At 36.5% G+C, this 19647-nt stretch overlaps 1 protein-coding gene across 1 annotated transcript; it reads right to left on the bottom strand.

The window, feature by feature from the left end:
* Nucleotide 1: 1 nt before the first annotated feature.
* LOC139743497 (angiopoietin-1 receptor-like) lies at nt 2-18824 on the bottom strand (the record flags this gene model as incomplete). The annotated part of the gene is made up of 8 exons (XM_071653979.1): nt 18708-18824; nt 10212-10535; nt 5546-5833; nt 5041-5178; nt 2352-2504; nt 1449-1586; nt 864-899; nt 2-147 (listed from the first exon to the last, which is right to left on the bottom strand). Coding segments are annotated over exons 1-8 (1320 nt in total), but the record flags the coding sequence as incomplete, so codon positions are not given.
* Between the last annotated feature and the right edge of the window lie 823 nt (nt 18825-19647).

Raw genomic sequence — 19647 nt, 5'->3', positions numbered from 1 at the left:
TCTCATGGAACGGCTCATAATTGCTGACCTTTCTCTGAAGCTTCACAATGGGGTCTGCAGTTGACAGAAAACTGCTTCCACTGATGGAACAGCTCACCATTACTAGCTGCCCTTGGTTTGGTTTCCTGTAGTTGACTGTTACAGTCTCTGAATTAAAGTGGTGTGGAAGAGGGCAAGAAATGTATATTTCTTGTACATATACCAAAAACAAAACAAAACAAAACAAAACTGGATTTATCAAATAGGAATATATCCATTCAACAAGTGTACGGTGGCAACTGGTCAAAATGGATCGCTTTGCCATTCTCTTGTTTTGTTTCTTTTTTTTTAATCCTTCACAACAACATTACACATTGATGTAACAAATCTGAAGGGACTTCTTATCTCGTTGTGTGATGGACAAGGATTCGACATCAGGAAGAACATCAAATCATGATTACATATCATCATGCATGTATACTTTGATTCCATTTGGATAGGTGCTCCTGAGCTATCAGCTGAGGTTAATCTTCTTCCTTAAAAAAATAGAATCGAGGTTGTTCTTCCGTGGCAATAGTCAAGTAAAAAAATCTTTCTACAGAATTATAATGAAGAAAAAATGTACAATCGAAAGAATTGGTGTGGCATATACCCTGTTATCCAATTGTGCCTTCTACATCTAGCCCTGTTCATCTTGGCATTCAAGAAATGACTCAAAATTGGTTTGATATGTAAAAGGAACACACCCAATTTGTTATTCAGTCGTTAATCAAGTAAATATAAATGATAATGACAAAATTGCTAACAAAATTATACAAATCATTGAAACCATGAAATCTGAAAAATTTCAAATGAATTGAAAGATACACAATATACTAGTCTACCTGCACAATCTGGCCCATATTTTCCCACGATGCATTCTTCAGTTGATGACACGAGAGAATAAGATGACACAAGTTAAAAGGATGCAAGACTATACAAAGGTAGTAAAGATAGAGATATACTATTGTAAAGTATTCATAATTAATGCATTGTCGGATACTAGAGCAAAATACGTTTACGGGTCGGATATACTTTAATCGTAGGATCAGAACATATAGAGCTCAGTAATACTGAATAGGTCCAACTCTTGATAGTGGAATTTTCCTGGCATCTTCGGAGATTTGTAGAAGAAAATAAAATAAACAAAAGATTACGTATTAGGGACTATTTCATTTTTCAATGTAAGCCATAAACCTGAAGCTTGCAAACCTCAGTACTCCTCATTTTTGAATTAATAACAATGATAATATAATAAAATTTAGCACTCATAATTCCTCAGATACACCACATTACAGTGTACTTGTACGTTGTATCCCATTCATGTTGGAATTGTAGTCTTTTTACAAGAAGAACAAAAATCATCAAGTAATACAAAGCGTAAGCGTTTTAGGAAAAATACTTCTACATAATAAAATAGCAATCCTCACCCTGACAGTTTGGGCCTGTCCAGTCTGGCTGACACCCCGTTGAACTCCCTGTGCAAGCTCCGGTAAATGGATCACATTCGCCCGACACACAGTGACAGGTTTGAGTACAGCTGGCTCCAAACTCATTGATACCACACTCTATAATTCAAAGACAATGGTACACCGCTGACTTTCTTGAGCTTTATTTGCATAATTAAATAACTCCTTCAATTTCACTTCTGAATGTATCAGAGATCAGAGTTTGAATTGTTAACATATTATATGTCATATTCAAAGTATTGCATACCTTGTACTCTCTTTTCCCATGGTTTGCTTTCATGAACCCACAACTAATAATTGAAATGTCGCAAAAAGACGTCTCATTCTCTGAAAAGTTCATCTATATCGTTGTTGTGGTAATATAACTTATCAATCAGTTAATGTATCATTTAACAGATATGTGCATAAAAAGAGTATGTATGTATATATATATATAATATATATATATATATATATATATATATAATATATATATATATATATATATATATATATATATATGTTTACACATAGAATATACCACGTGCATACATATAAATACACATTATATGCATAACGTATTATGCCTACAGTATATATATATATTGTGTGTGTGTGTGTGTGTTTGTTTTTGTGTATGTCTAGGACCACATTCTTTAGAGCATTTTGATTACAACACTTTCGATTTCCAAGACACGTGTACAAACGTGTTGAACTATAGTGCTATTCCCAAAGTACTTCTCTCTTCTCAGATTAAAGGCAGGCGACTAACCATTTGCCTCGGCTGTGTAATATGTACTAAATCATTCTAACACGTTTGTAATTAACTGCAAATAGTTAAGACCACCTGTCTATTGTTGTAAAAAAAATCTGAATTAGCCTCACCTTCCGTACAATGTATGCCTTTGTATCCAGGCATACAAGAGCACCCATAGGGATCTGGAACACACACCTGAAGACCACTGCATTCTGTCTGGTCATCGATGTCATAGTTGCAGCGATACTCACAACCACGCCCAAAACGATTACCTCCACACACTGCATGTGTATACAAAACAAAGCCAGCATTACCAAACCTGTTTTGTCCTATTTTTTATCAAGAGATCACCTACTGTATCTTCATGTAGGCTTCCATAAACACAGAACCAACAGAGCAATGAGTGTTCCATACTGTTACACAAATGGCAAGAAAGATACATAATCTTAAAACTTGATACTATGGTGTCATTGTCATTTCCAATTGACCTGTAGACAAATCATTACAACTGACCTTTATCGGATTAATTACAAACATTAGTATATATATATATATATATATATATATATATAACGAGAGTAAAGAAGAGGAGAAGAGGCGGTAGACGTAGCTTTTGAAGCCTCACAATTTGATTTTACTTCTCGAGCTTTCGGGCCCTGCCCTTTTCAAGACTGAGGACAAATCAGACAAAATACAGAACATGGATATTATAAACAAAAAAATAATGATGAACAGGACAATAATGAAAATAATAACGACAGTCATAGAGGCAGAGACGGTAGAACATAACATTACTGATGGGAGTGTATATGCGTCAGTCTTACATAATATAACATACATACAATTGTACATACAATCACAAACAAGCATACATATTATAAGCACTTGAAAACACGTATGACTAAACATGTGCGTACACACATGTACATAAAACGAACATGTACGCACATACACACATACGCATATGTATGCTTGCTTGTGATTGTATGTATATTGTATTGTACTGTATATATATATATATATATATATGAAGAGTTTGTTTGCAAAAACCGATAAGTCCATTTTTGAAGATTTTGAAATACAATCTCTGTCATGAAGTACAAAATAATACCTTTTAAATGATATATTGGTCACTACATATACAGGTACATTTTTGAAGTTATGGTCAAGAGAAGCAAAATATTTCTTATCATTCTCTTTATTTTTCTTGACCTTTAATCGCAAATATCTCCATTTGGCAAATATGGACTTATCGGTTTTTGCAAACAAACTCTTCATATATATATATATATATATATATATATATATATATTATGTACACGTCTTACGAATCGCATTATTCGGATGTTGTGACTGAGCAATGGTGACAGTCTCAGGGCATTAAACTTGTTTGTACTAGAAATAATTTTCATGATTTTTTTTCTTCAAAGTAATGGAACAGTAAGTTTCTTATGTAACTACGTAATGACACTGTGTTGTGAAATTAATTCTCTCTTACTCTTTTTGTTTAATCTTATTTTGACGAGAATTTCATTTTAATTGATTTTTACCCTATTAATTCAAGTCCACTTCAACTAAAAGGTATTATTCTCTACACAGCTATACCATGATCGCAACACTCAATTACTCATCAAACCTGCGAGAGGTGCATATATTAGGTGATTGTTGAGCATAAGAGTGAAAATTTGTTTCTTTCTTGTGAGGCCACCATCATTGTTGATGTTCAGCTTACCATATCATTCAATCACCGAATTCATTATTACGTAAAGAAGTAGCCATTACAATCCTTGCTCAGCTGCATGCAGCACCAACTCTATGAAGCACATTCTCTACCATCCCCTGTTCCATTTCCCTTGTTCAGCGTGTAGGCATTCTCTCATTCTCTCTTTCTTTCTTTCCTTCCATACTTTTCTCCTATTCTGGAAAGTTGTTTCATGTTGTTGTGTTTCTTCTGTTTTGTCCCGTCCTGTCGCATATCATATTTTGTCACAAGTGTTTATAGTAATTCATAAGTTTTGTGAGTGGTTCACAATCTACAAGCTTTGCTTTTTAGTGGACCTCTCTATTCTTTCTTCCCTTTTTTTTCAACTGAAGCATGACTTTGTATTATTATTTTATTTGCCAGTATGCGCTCTTATGTTTATCGATATCATTTGTTTATTGCAAAGGCAAATGTTTTTGTTTATGATGTACTACCTGATTTATCTTGTGTTATGTTTTTGTTGAAAGAAAAAAAGAAGAAGAATGAAAATAAATGAATTGAATTGAATTGAATATGCTGGTGGCCTTCTGTGTTGTTGATCAGTTTATTATGTGTATGCATATGACATAGTGTACAATTTGTTTTCCAGCAGTTATCATGTTGCTAATACGAGTCCCCGACTTCTGAGATAAGGTGATTCACCGTATTTTTAACGATCGGCACATCTAGTTCTTTTAGCAATGGGATATCATGCACAAAGTTACGTAATACCCATCTTTTCTTGTCACATGTAATACTTGTGTACTTTGATACTTTCTCATTACAGTAGGCCTATATTAAGCAGAATATAGGACAAAATAAATCAATCAAATTAATCAATCAGTCAACCAACTTTTAGTCAATACACGTAAGTCTATACAAACCTCACCTCACAGGACTGCACGAAATGTTGTAGATATCATACTACTGAAATATTCCTAAATAGGACTGTGTTGTGCATGACTACAACCAGACCAAGTGAAATAAAAGTGACAGGCCTACTCATCATTTTTTTTTCAGAAGGAAAGATGAAAGGCCCCAGCAATGTCAGTAAACATTTTAGCGTATTTACTTACTCTGCTCACACTGACCTCCCATGAAACCAGGGGGACAAACACACTCTCCCGTCTTACTGTGACAGATGCCTCCATTGTAGCATGACTGACAGGCCTGAAGACATCCACCAAGTACATCGTGGCGACCAGCTGGACACTCTATTGAAGATACAACACATTGTCAACCCTTTCATATCGTATCATTCCCATATGGGAAGATTTCTTGTTTTCCTTTTGGCACAAGGAAAATTTTATTGGGATTAGGACTTGTGTAATCAGCCAGAGACTCTTCTCTTTTCTTTTTTTTTTTCAATTTTTATTTCAACAATTGCCTTAACGTAACATCATGTATAAAGAATATTATATCATGCTTATGTACCCCCGCCCGGCTTTGTCTTACATACCGTATACTGTGCAATGATTAATGCGAGTGTCTTACAGATATTAATTTTAAAAATCCAGTAATCAATTGGGTTAGTCGGCCAACACTCATATACATCTGTAAATGTAGTCATGATCAGCCTACCTCTCACAATGAGTCGCAACAAGCCAGCTCTAGCCAAACTTCTCTCGCCTCGCATGTGTAGTTCATACACCCCTCCATCTGCTGGTGTGACTTCTCCCACAATGGTATAACTTGCTCCTGCTCCAGTAGACCTATACAGGATATCATAGGGATGGATCGACCCATTGTGTCTCCAATATCTTTCCATGTTATCACTGATGGGTGGCACTGGTGAGAAGTCCACTGTCACATTCACATCTCCAGCATTCACAGTCTTTGAGAATCTTCCTTCTGCTGGAACAAACCTAGCTGCAATAATTCAAGCATATGCATTCGACAAATGAATAAAAGAACTAGTGATTCCATTGATACAGGAATGCATCCATTTTCACACACATTCACTTTTCCATTGTAAGTAGAATGCCCTTCATTAACAGGTTGGTTATAAGTTCATTAACCTTGACCATTGGCCTCGTGGATTGACTTTTAAACCAAAACACACACAGGAAATTATTCCATTTCTACTTGTTATCCATTATAATGGATAACACTATTGGATTTTGTTATCTACATAAAAAGTGTGCAACACTGCGATTTTCGTGTTGCCAGCATGTTCGTACAGTTTAAATCTATACATGTATTTTGATCCTCAGAAATCAACATTTTTAGTTGAATTCATCCGAGGGGTTAGACCTGTGAAATAAATATCACTAAAGCTATTGGGACCCCCGGGATAGTATTAGAAATACGATCCAAAATTTGATGTAACCCTAAAGCCCTATGTCGCCAGAAGAGGACGTGCTCATATAACAAGTTCTTACTAATTAACGAATCATTTAAATCAATCTTTTGTGCTTCATTCCATTGCCCCTCAAGTGCCTGAATGAAAAATAATATTACATAGCAATATGATGTTTTGATATTTCTCTAGGAGATCATTAAAATTATGTCGCCAAATCGCCGTCAGACACGTTACCCTCTTTGAGACTCTTAAGAGAAGATCAAAGTAATGCCGCATAGCACTGTAATTTAATGTGTTAAAGTCAACTTCACGCATACATGGAACCATGATTTATTATGGAATCTTTTGTTACAAAAAAAAAAAATTACACTGATCCGAAGCCGTGGAAACCTACTGTTTATACGATGAGCTGATATCAGATACGTTACCAATAAAATGTATCGTGCAGCAAAGTTAACCGCGACGCGCTTTTGTGCGCGGATTTAACCGGTTGACATCGTGCTCTATTCGACTTGATAAGAAAACATGCAGTTTTAAAAGGAATTAAAAGTTTATTTAATGAACAATCGGTTTTAAAGTGGCCGAGATATCCAAAATAATGTAAAAGAAAGAGGCCCTGACAGGATGTGATATGGCCGATCTACTTTTATTTGAACGTTTTCCTTTTACTTTATTATGGATATCTCAGCCATTTCTAAACCGATTTTCATCATATAAACTTTTCGCAAGTATAAGTGAATTTCAGTCATCTTGCAAAAGGTTAAAAACTGAATCCTCATCTAAACCAGAACTATATTATCCCTTAGAATTATGGCATTTACAAAATGTTTCAGCGTCTTATAACACAATTAATTTTTGTCTGTAAAAATCAACTTAGGATTTTTAAGGGCTAAAGTCTGGTACCCACGTTATGTTGTCAACTTCACAGCAAACGAGGCTACATGAATGCCCTATACCTTTGTTCATTTTAATTTTGCATCTTATCTACATAATATGCGCTCAGTATTATGGTTGAAGTCAAGAGCACTTCCTTGGTTGCACAATGCTCTGAAAATGACTGTAGGATTTGATGTCTAACGTTTTGCATCAGGTTTTTTTAATCACATGATCATGTGATCTGGGTTTGATGTAAAATGTGTCAATAAATATAACTGCTTTGTCAGACGCGTAACCATTTTTTCGATTCGTGAGACCTAATATATTACAGACGGGAACAACGCAAAATTGAATTCGTGCGTATCATGCTCATAGAAATCTTTTCCAACTTCATTTTTACCTTCTTTCATGTAATTACAAAATTTCGGAACTATATCAGAAAAAAAAGTACTGTGGATTTATGTCTGTTTGGTTCTCGTATTTCACGTATTTCTCAATGATTTATCGAAGGGTTATCTAATATTCTAGCTATGACGAAATCATTCTTTACGTTTAGAAGTGCGGTGTTTTAACGAAAATAATCACTACAGATTGTGATGTTCTTACAAGTTCAAATGAATTTATTGGCATGATTGGTGCTGGGTCTGAAACGTATGCTATCGGAACTTTTGATGTGTGAGATACGTTACCACACATCGTTCTTCTTCCGATCCAGAATTTATTTAATATGGCAGACATGTTATCCTGGCATTTGCTATTTATGAGAAGTGTAATACATATTCATGATTTTTCATACATAATCAATGAGATTGTTGATATAATACAAATGCAGGTACAATGTTAAATTAGGGTAACATTTTTGGTCGAAATGTATGTATTTTCTTGCTTTTTATTTAGCCTTCACTTTATAAATCAGGATTATTTTCATTTCACATTAGATCACGTCTGACTCCAAAATGTCTCCATGATGTTTATTTATGTTTAAGCTTTAAGTTTTACATAAGCATTGCCATTTTTAAGCGAGAAATACGCAGACAATCAACGATTTTCTAAGATACTACCTCTGGTTTCGTAGCTGATATATGGACTACCATGTAAAAAAAGGACTCTGCGTTTGGACATGTTTCTATAGAAAGAATATGAGCTTTCAAAAATCACCCGTTGATTGTTTTGTATTCCTAAGGGATCAAACTCTGAATTGATAACACATGAATGAAATCTTTTATGTTGAATTTTTGTCATTTGTACAAGTGTAATTGCACACTTTTTTTTCGGAGAATGGCCCCTAGAATGTTTTATGACTGAAAATGACATTAAGGGGTATATACTGCTTGATTTTTGTGACCTCTAACCTTGAATATATATATATATATATATATATTATGTATATTCCTTGTAATTTTCACGTAATTTATTCATTTTTTATCCCTAGTCAATAGTCATTGGATAGTTTTAGCTTATGTTTTGACATAAAAATCATATTTTTAACCAAAGCACACAAACCTTTGACGTTGACCTTTGCAACTCACCTTAACCGTTGTTAACATGTCCATAATAGTTCCCTGTCTCCCCTTTCCATCAACTTACATAATATGCTTAGGATGCTTCAGCACCACTGGACATTCCTAGCCGATGGAGGGGTTAGAATTGGTATTTTACTCTTTTATGAAAACTTCATTTTCAATTACACTGCTCCTTTCTAACGAAAGTCACTTAATATTCCTAGCTGATGTGACAGCTGAAATGTAAACTACATCCACAGTTTGGTGACCTTTGACCTTGACCTCCAAATCTAATCTGATTGATGGGTAGAAAGTGAGGGAGAGGCAGAGAGAAGGAGGGGGAGGAGACGAAATAGAGTGGGGGAAAATTCACTTTCATTTACACTGTTCCTTTCTAACAAAGTCACTTAATATTCCTATACCTAGCCACAGTTTGGTGACCTTTGACCTTGACCTCTTAGTCCAAATCTAATCTGATTGATGGGTAGAAAGTGAAAGAGAGGCAGAGAGGAGGAGGGAGGAGAGAAATAGAGTGGCGGAAAAAAATTTGCATTTTCATTTACGCTGTTCCTTTCTAACGAAAGTCATTTAATATTCCTCTAGCTGATATCATGTTACAGCTAAAATGCCTATTAACACCACAGTTTGGTGACATTTGACCTTGACCTCCGAATCTAATCTGATTGATGGGTAGGAAGTGAGAGAGAGAGGCAGAGAGAAGGAGACGAACTTAATAGAGTGCGGAATTGCTCATGATGAATTCAGAGAGCGTGACGGCAGGTCCCTACAGCGTGTGCACAAGTATGCTTGATCGGGCAATGAAAATGAAAATGAAAATGAAATGAAATGAAATGAAATGAAATGAAATGAAATGAAATCATATCATTAAGTTCTGCCTCTGGAACCATACTTTTGCTGTGTACATTAATACACGGTACATTGCTTATGATTATGCTGCCTATTAAATTTGCAATATAGTTTGCTGTGCAGAAAACCTGAAAGTGTTTCAGACAGTTTCCCACCATAAAATATGTACTTCGACAAACTTCAGCAAGAGTTAAACTTTTTCTTTTCTTTACAAAAGATGAACACGTCCAGTGCCGCTTGCTTGAGTGATGTCCATCCTCACATTGTTACGTATGTTGCTCAGTGAAACAATGCATACATGCTCCAGACAAACAGAAAATGCTATGTGTCCTTTATTCAGTGACCCATTACTCCAAAACACTTCTTTTGCTCCAACTGTACACATGTCATTCTGCGTCTGTGTTTGCGGGCTTTCTGATCCAAGCTAAACTGTAATTCATTTGTTTTATAATATTTTGACGTAAATCAAAAGATAATTGTGGATTGCACTCTTTCTTCTTGTATTGCTTTTGGGATTTTTCTGGATATTCACTACAAAAACAGAAAATCTTGCCCTTTTGTAAAGAGTGTTCGCAGCCAGACCTGTCTGTAAAACGTGAATGAATATACCCTTGAACAAGATGTGATTTGTTAGTGTATGATTATGATTATGACATCATTTGTCAATATTAGGGCTACAATATGACTTCTTCATACTTACCATTAGACCTCAGAAATATTGCCGGCACCACAGTGGACTGTCTATCTTTGGTGGCTGAACAATAAAATGCACCAAATGCCTCGTTATTAGTGATATCTGACAGAAATGTTTGATGAAACTGTATTATGGGATCACTATTAAGAGAACGGATCTGTGGATCAGGAGGATCGGGGTTCCAGTGTAGACCATTCATTGTGTAGACATAGCGACCAGTGGAAACAGTGGCATCGAGATCCGGTGCACTTCGAAAACAGGTAAAGAACGAGTTTCCACTCTCTGCACTCGTAAAGTATTGGCTGATTGTTGATATGAAGGGTGACTGACCTGCAAAGGGAGAAAGGGGTTGCTTAATGTTTCCTTTTGTGACATTCATTTCTGACCAGTATACATTGGAACTACTCTGACTCTGTTAATACCATAATGAGAAGATAGGAAAATATAAATCGTAATAATGACTAAGACAACATCAAGGAATTAAGAAATGATAGAAAACAAACCCTAAAATAGAAAAGAGGCTAAATTGTTTTTCAAATAAAGATAATCAGTGATATGGCATAGAGAAGGAATAAAAATCACTTTAGAGATTAAAAAAAAAGATTACAGAACGAAACTCATATGGCAACAGATTTGTAAAGCATTTGCATAATCCGTTGGTAAGAAACCCAAATTAAAACTCAAACTTCATACGAATTGTGCGTTGTAGTGGAAGGGCGGCGAATAGAAAATGAATGCATTTAAAAATCGAGAGAAAAGTGGCAATTTATATATTAAGCCATAAACTCTCCCGGCAAGCGATCCAATTGGTCGCTATAAATCATCATCACCGCTGCTAGTGTGCTGGTGTTCATGGAGAAGAAACATAAATTAATTTCCCCCATACTCCTGTATGACAGCAGGATTTTTAACAGACAGAAACAGCTGATCATGCATCTAAAGTGTATTTCCTTCTAGTAACTTGACAAGTAAACTAAAAAAAAAAAACACACACACACACACACACAAACACACAAGTGTTTACTTGTACAAGCTGTATGTGTATGTACTAGTATATACATGTATGCTTCAAGTGTAAATGTGTGTCATACCCCCATTCTGCAGGCGTAGGACTTCTTCAGCGCTGCAGATATTTGAACCACAACTCTGGTCTTTCTGTTTTATTCTTAGTTAGCTTGCAAACGAAAATCATTTTAACGTATGCAATTCGTCGACTTGTACAGGTCAACCAATGCATATAAGAATTTTGTAACGTTACATTAGTAAAAAGGTGAACTATTCATTTTGTCAATTTCATATGAGATGTTGACTTTACATGTGAGGCCTACTATACACAAGTGTTATTAGGCAGAAAAAAAAATGAAAAAGAGAGGGGGACACATACACATACACATACACATTAACCAACAATTCCTTTGTTTTAATGTCATCAGAGTCACTGTGCTGTCAAGTAGGCAGTTTTGCCAACCTTATTTTAACGTGCCGTAACAATTCATTATATTCCCACTCTGATCTCTTTTATGTATTATTTAGCCCACCATATTCTCTCTTTTGTTCTGTTATATTTTTTATTGTCTGTATGTCTTACATGATACATTTATATATTTTGTATTACTTATAATGTTTGATGTATATGTTTCACTCATAGGCCTTTTTAGGCCGGCCGTCCGTGTGACGGGTGTGATTTTTAATAAAGAATAAGCTACTACTTATACATAAAAGTACTTTTCATTCATGCTCACATACATCATGGAGAAATATGGATAAAAGACAAAATAGCACAATAGAGCTTCGTCCGAGTATTGAGAGTTTGTTACGAATAGTACGAGTATATTACGAGTTTAAAAGAGTTCAGCACGAGTTACTTCGAGTTACGGAAAATTTTGAACATGTTCAAAAATTTTTGAACCACTCGCGAATTGACGGGGAGTTTTGCAGATTGACCACGAGTTACGCGAGTTGTCGCGAGTTATCCCGAGTTACATGAAGAGCTTTACGCGAGTTAGCGCGAGTGCCCCTTGAGGCAACTCGCCACAACTCGCCAAAGCTCGGCACTGTAACTCGGCTATTAAAGTGGGAACCCTGTTTTACTTTTTAAAGCAGCGTTTACACTTTGGCGAGTTGACATGGCGAGCCACGGCGAGTTAAGGCGAGTTGCCAAAATGAGGCACTCGCGATAACTCGCGTGAAGCTCACCATGTAACTCGGGATAACTCGCGACAACTCGGCATGGCTCGGCGAAGCTCGTTCAAGCTCGGGACAACTCTCCTTGAAGTCGTGAGCAGTCCCAAAATTTTTGAACATGTTCAAAATTTTTGCTAACTCGCTGTAACTCGTGCTGAACTCAGCTAGACTCGTTATATACTCGCGGTACTCGCAATAACTCGAAAGAAGCTCGAGATAAACTCGTAATAACTCGTAATAACTCGCCATATTTGAGTATACGCGAGTGCATTCCGAGTTTACTAGAGCGAAATACGAGCACTGCGATCGTATTACGAGTGAAGGAGAGGTGCCCGCGAGATTAGCGCGAGTTCAGATCGAGCACCCCGAGTTACAGCGAGTTTCGTATGAGTTTAGTCAGATTGCGTTGCAAGTGCATATTGACATGCCAGCTGAATAATAAATATCCAGTGTTCTATATTTTTCCATATATGTTTTAAAACGAGAGCACATTTTAACTGACCCACGCATGTACACGTACTTTTAAAACGGCCATTGTCATTATTACAACTAGCAAAAATAGGAGAGGAATATGCCCCGACCCGAGAGATCCAAGAGTTGTGGCCATTCAGGTAGTTAAACACCGAAAGAATAATGTCATTCAAACAAGGGTAGAAGTAGAAGAAGTGCAGGAAGAGAGAATGGAGACGGAAGAGGAGATCAATGACGAGCAGAGACAGGCAAAAGAACAAGACACAAAGCTAAACCTGGTCCAAGCTCAAACTACTGAGCATCAGGCCTCGCCTGTTGAACTGGTTGGGGAGGAAAATGAACCCATTTTTCTCCACTCGCAAGGTTCTCCGTCTGGCACCCCAGGGAAGACGAAAAAAAAAAGAACAAAGAAGTCCACCCCAAACAAGAAGTCCACCCCGAAGAGACGAAGAACACCTCACTGCATACACATTCACTGAAGAGCAAGAAGTAGAATAAGCAGAGTGGTACAGAGATCACGATTGTCTGTATAACAGGCGACTAAAGTCGTACAAGGATACTGCAAAGAAGACAAGGCTAATCGAAGAGAAGGCCAAGAAGGTGTGCTCCGGTAAGTGAAGACGAATATTAATATCTATTATTTAAGGGGGGGGGCCCTCTGGCGGCAAAACGGAGTTTCGGTAAATATTATTTTGTTGAATTCATTGCCATGATTACTACTATGATTATGATTGCCATAATTATCGAAAATCCTGCAAACAACTGACAACATGACATGCATAATATTAAGTCCTGAAAATTTTGACCCCCACATTTCGTTTATCCCGTTAGCTAGTTATATACTTCACTGTATGAGAAACAATAATTTAATAAAGTTTTGTTTCTTACCATTAAAGGGATGGTACAGTATTGGTGGAGATAAGAATTGGGCTTTTGACTTTTTGCGAGATACCAAGAAAACACTTATGATATAGTACAGAGCATACCATTTTAAGAGGAATTCAAAGTTTATTTGATGAAAATCGGGTTTGGAATGACTGAAACATCCAAAAACAAAGTAAAACAAAGCGATCGTAAGAAAGTGTGGGTCCCACACTTTATTAGAATCGCTCTTTTTTGGATATCTCAGCCATTTCAAAACCAATTTTCATCAAATAAATGTTGAATTCCTCATAGAATTACATGCTCTTTCATATTTCATAAGAGGTTTCTTACTATCTCACCAAAAAATGTTAGAAACCTGAAATTAGGTCTCAATAAAAACTGTACTGTGATCTAAATTCCCAGTGTTCGATTTTTTTTTCCAGTTGAACAGCTGAACAATTTCCTCAAGTCTATGAGGACACAGTACAGCCGTCTGGCGAACCCAAAGTCTGGAAAGGGGACCAGAGACACACCTTACAGTGAGAGAGATCAGTGGATTCTCAATACATTCCGCGTCCTGGAGGGACATATTGTGAGGATGAAAGGGAGAACATTGGGAAGGGTAAATATGCATTTGATTTTATCAAGATCTGTAATAAGCTACATTTAAACAAAATATAGAAATCGCCATCGTGCGTCTTTCTTGTAAAAGATGTTGATCGAGTGATTTATCTATTTTTTGCAGACCTCTAAGGGACAAGTAGCATCCCAACCAAGAGAAGACGAATTAAATACTCTTCCCCCGACCAGGATACTGAGACTGATGGGCATGATGACAGCAGTGAGAATGACCAGACCACCCAAGAAGCTGATGACCCCCAGCAGACAATGAAGCTGGTTCCTCTTACACCAACTTATCAATTGTTGGCAAGGGCAAGGGCAAAATGAAAGGGAGGTGTACAACCCCCAAGGTGGCCTCTGAAGAAGCCAAGGACAGAGAACTGCTGGAAAAGGTGAATGTGAATTGTTGTATAGAAAAGACAGTACGGATCGAGTAATACATGTATTTTATGAACAGTTATTTTTAATACAAGTACATGCACGAATAACAAAATGACTAATCCACCACATTGTAGAGGGTAAAACTCCGTTCGTGTGTTTATCATGATAACGCCATGATATAAAACCGGTGAAAAGGATACTCAACACGTATATTAAGGCCACTGCAACATTGTGGTTGATCGATTTTTAAAAATATTCTTAAAATGAGCTGCATGGCCTGTCTAACTATGTTCAGATTGATTAAAACAACCAAGAATATGAAAATAACGAACGACACACATTCACTACCAAGATGTTTATATTTTTTTATCATTATCTGCTACAATAATAATTCCAGAACAGTGGGGTGAAGTTTTAGGTTTTCACCTTTTGAAGCACTAAATGATTCCTGTGAAGCATAATTTTTTTCATAGGTTAACTTTTACATCCCAACATATATTCTGAAAACATGTAAGGACATGCAGCCCAGATTTTTTTTAATGAAATTGTAATTATCATCTGCTAGAATAATAATTCCAGTACAGTTGTCCATGAGGTGAAGTTTTAGGTTTTCACTCTGGAAGGAGAGAATGCTTACTGTGAAGCATAATTATGTTTAATGTTAACTTTTACATCCAAACATATATTCTGAAAGCACTTTGACATGCAGCTCATTTTTTTAACTGAACATAATGATAAATACATGTATTACCTCTAACATCAAAACAAGAGGTTAAACACGTAAATTGCGATTTGGACATTTCATCTCGACCATACAGAAACCTTATTTGTTTGAGTTAACTCCGTCAAAGTAAAATTATATGCATGCTTTCACGATAGGCATTTCTTTAAATTTACATTTTCGTCAACCAGTTGTATCCGAGTAATTGAAAATATTTAATCTTAATGTTATAAAGGAGTTACTTACTTTTAACATGTGAATTTCAAACTGTTTTCAATTTCGCTGATATTGTAGTTTTGTACAGTATATATCCACCTACACAATTATGTTTGAATTAATATGGCAGATGTTAAGGAATAAAGGTTCGCAAGTACATTTTAACACTCGATATTAAAACAAGCTTTGAGCACTAAGTGTTGCAGTGAACAAAAATTTTGATCAGGCATTGTCCCATACACTAACATGAATTAAAATAACGCACAAAATTATTACTAAAATTATTCAGTTCTTGGGGTTTTTCTGGGATACATTAATAGGTGATTAAACATTATGATAATGAACATTGTTCTGTATTAAAGAAAAGGAATAGTAAAGTGTTACATTACTGTCATTAATCTCAAGATCTCAAAATATGTTTTATTACGTGTGCAGAACATTTTGGTTGACTGTGATTTTTTTTTTTTTGTTTCAGTACTCTCGAGATAATTTCGTGATACCGTATAATTCCTGGTTAACTGCTCAATAACTTATAGTTTTGTGTATCATGGTGAAATATAAACGATGTACCCTTATGAGTATTGAAGTGACTGGTATCCTTTTATTATGTTGTAGCTCCTCCAGCGAGCAGATGAGGTCAGAGATCTACGAAGGTCTTCTTTCGCCTTGTCATCTCCCCCCGCAAGACCGTCCAGGTCTTCACCAGCTAACTCCGCCATCAGCGTCTCATAGTGTCCGTACTTTGGCCTCCTTAACAACCAGGGTCTTGTCCAAAACCTCCTTTGAAGCATTTTGGTCCTCTCTTGAGCATCTCTTTTTCTGCGGCGCCTCCTTGACAACAGGGTCGCACCAATCGTGCAGAAGATCAGGGTCTCTTCTTCTTCAAGCAGAGCGAAAATGCTTCTGGCATCCATCTTTGAGCGCCAAAAATGTGCATTTCCCGCCCCTCGATCGTATAAAACTCTTATTACTCGTAATAAAATCTTGACAACTCGTTTAAAGCTCGCTTTTAGTCGTATAAAGGTCACTGCAACTCATACTAAGCTCGGTATGTCTCGTACAGTGAGCGTAGTGAACTCGCCGTTGAGTCTTATATCATTCATGCAAATTCCAGGAAAAAAAATACATTTCGCGCGAGTTTGTGCGAGTTAACGCGAGTTGGAGCTTGCACAGCTCGCGCACGACTCGCGACTCCAACTCGCCAAAGTGTAAACGTTGCTTTAAGGGGGATATCAAGAAGATATCAATTTACTATTTGGGAGGGTTGGACCTTTCTCTGGACCAACTTGTCACTTTCACCCGATACTGACGAGCGAACGTACTTCAGCAGCTTCCAAAACATACTCGAGTCTGAGGAGTCATTATAGCTATAATACGCCACTGAGAATGTGGTTTGCAACTGTATTGTTCCGATCATCGCCTTCGAAAGACAGCACACCAATGAAAAGTCTCGGTTCTTCAGTCATGTCAGTGCTTGCGTTGAAAAAATGCAAACAATGATATTTAGCATTTCAGTAGGCAAGGCCAAAAGCTTTCGTGGATTTTTCTTTTTCGCTGAATACATGATATTTTCAATAGCTTTCTCAACCATGTCAAGGTATAGAGAAAAATAAGCCAGTGTTGAATCCCAGTTTAGACTGAATGAACGGGCATCCACTCCAACAGCCAACTTACTCAAACATTTCCCACACGCAGTTGAAAACATCTTTCCGAAAGTAGAAACGGGTCAGCTTAGTGTGTCTACACAGAAAAATTAGCAATATATTTAATCATATTAAATTCGGGAAAAATAACAAGTACAAAACTTGCACCAAGCTCTTGCATACTCTATACGTTACAACTCGCAGTAAGATCACTATATGACAGCGGCAGTCCTCTGAAGTGGTCTACATTTACACAGTTTACTGTGCAAGAGACATTGGTATTATATTACAGCATTCAGTTCAGATTTTACAAACTATCAACTCTTCACATAACTGTGTAACCGCCAAGCCATATTATACACTGGTATCGTTTGTTTGTTTGTTTGTTTTTGTGTAGGTCACATACTGTTTGTTTTTACCTGAAAGTTTATGTATGCATTGTATTATCGTATACAGGGCTTCCTTGAAAAGCAGGTCTGCTGGCTGTCAGCAGAACTGAACGGAATGTCCCTGTTAAAAGATGTTGTGAATAAATAAATAAATAAATCATAACTGTCCTCATTTCACTCTGTGTTTATCATCTAAATCATCATTCATAAACATCATCACACCACCACCATTTGTCAATGAACATCTTTCATTATATATCACCATCAATTTAAATCTTTGTTACTACTTCATACCTCCCCTGTTGAAAAAAACACAGTGTCCCACAGTGTGCTCACAATGTGTTCACATAGTCGACCATGTGAAAACGCTAGAATTTAACAGTATGAAGATGATTTTACACTACGGTGTGGCTTTTCACAGAGAATTCCCATAATAATGTTTTGCTTCACACAGTGAATTGATGATTCACAATGTGTCCACAATGTTAAAACGCTCGATTTAACAATGTGAAAATAATCCACATTATGTTCACAATGCGTTTATATTGTGTTTCACAGTGAGTTTCCACACTGTGAAACACTGTGTTCTTTCCAGCAGGGTCATCTGGATCATTACCATCATCAAACATCAAGCATCAAGCTTCTATATAAATCACATTATCTGCCAAATTGAAGATGTTTTTAGTGATGATTAACAGTGGTGGTATACAGTGATAATATTCAATATACCACTATCATCTAGTCAGTATTAGTGAATTCCCGAAATCATCATTCATTATCAATATTATCAATCCCATCGTTTGTCAGCCATTACTACTAAACCCATTAGCCACTCATTAGATCATCATCACTCAAATCCAAGCTTCATCCAGCACCATCAAAATCATCACATATCAATCCCTTCTCTTTTACCAATGCTAATTGATGTATACCATCAAAACCATAAAAACAACACCGCGGCAACATTATCAGTATTGGTTATAAATTTGTGCAAGATAGTTGTCTTCCTTACCGTGTACGTCTGCTGCACACAAAATTGCAATCATAGCAACAATCGCTGAATATGACCAAACCCTCAAAGAAAAGTCGGGAAAGTGCAGAAAGAACATTGTTGTAATAGGCGTTTCACCACTCAGTCATGCGAGGCAGAATGATGACATGGTATATGTTAATAAGGAATTGATATAGTTCTTTCAAATCGTTGAAGTCGAAATTATTTCGAAGAATCCTCCCCTAGTTTCACGTAGCATTCAATGTAAATTTACTATAACGTGTTTCACACTGTGTGACACTGTGTTCTTTGCAGCAGAATTTAGTTCTGTCTGAATCCGCGAGAACTTTTATTGAGAGTTCAGGGGAGAGAAAAAAAACCCGGCAATAACATCTGTTCCGAAGCGGAACATCCGTAAGTTATCCACTTTCATCAAGAATCAATATCAAAAGTGAAAGTGATGACATCCTCTGGTGGAAGCCTTGTAAATGATTTAAAGTACTCATACAAAAAGCTACGATGAGGCTTGAGGAACAGTAGCGCTGAAGGTATGCTGTATCAGTTGACCTCATTTTCTCTGTTCTAATCTGCATGTGCATAAGGACAACCGAATTCAAAGCAATGGTGTTTAACAAGATACAGATTTTGAAAGAATAAAAATGTATGGCATGCTTGTTGGGAAAGTAGGCAGGCACTCCAAATACATGGTATAACGAATTCATTGGAAATATCAAAATGATGTTTTGTTCATAATATTATTTTGTGCTTTTTTATATATCGTGTGTATTTATCACAGATGGAGTAGTCTCATTCAACATACATAATTTGAGCTCAATAGAAATAGTAAAGGAATCTTACAAATCGATTTCATTATTGGCTCAAGTATGTTAAACTTTCGATGGCTTATTTTGGCATCGAAATTAATTCCCTAATCTGTCGCACACTATCCCCCCCCCCCCAA

This window comes from Diadema antillarum, unplaced genomic scaffold (assembly GCF_040938485.1).
Source record: "Diadema antillarum isolate AM-2024a unplaced genomic scaffold, OU_Dant_1.0 seq00001089_RagTag, whole genome shotgun sequence".
Taxonomy (NCBI): Eukaryota; Metazoa; Echinodermata; class Echinoidea; order Diadematoida; family Diadematidae; genus Diadema; species Diadema antillarum.
Note: the sequence above shows the minus strand (reverse complement) of the source record. Positions and strands in the feature narration are given on the sequence as shown.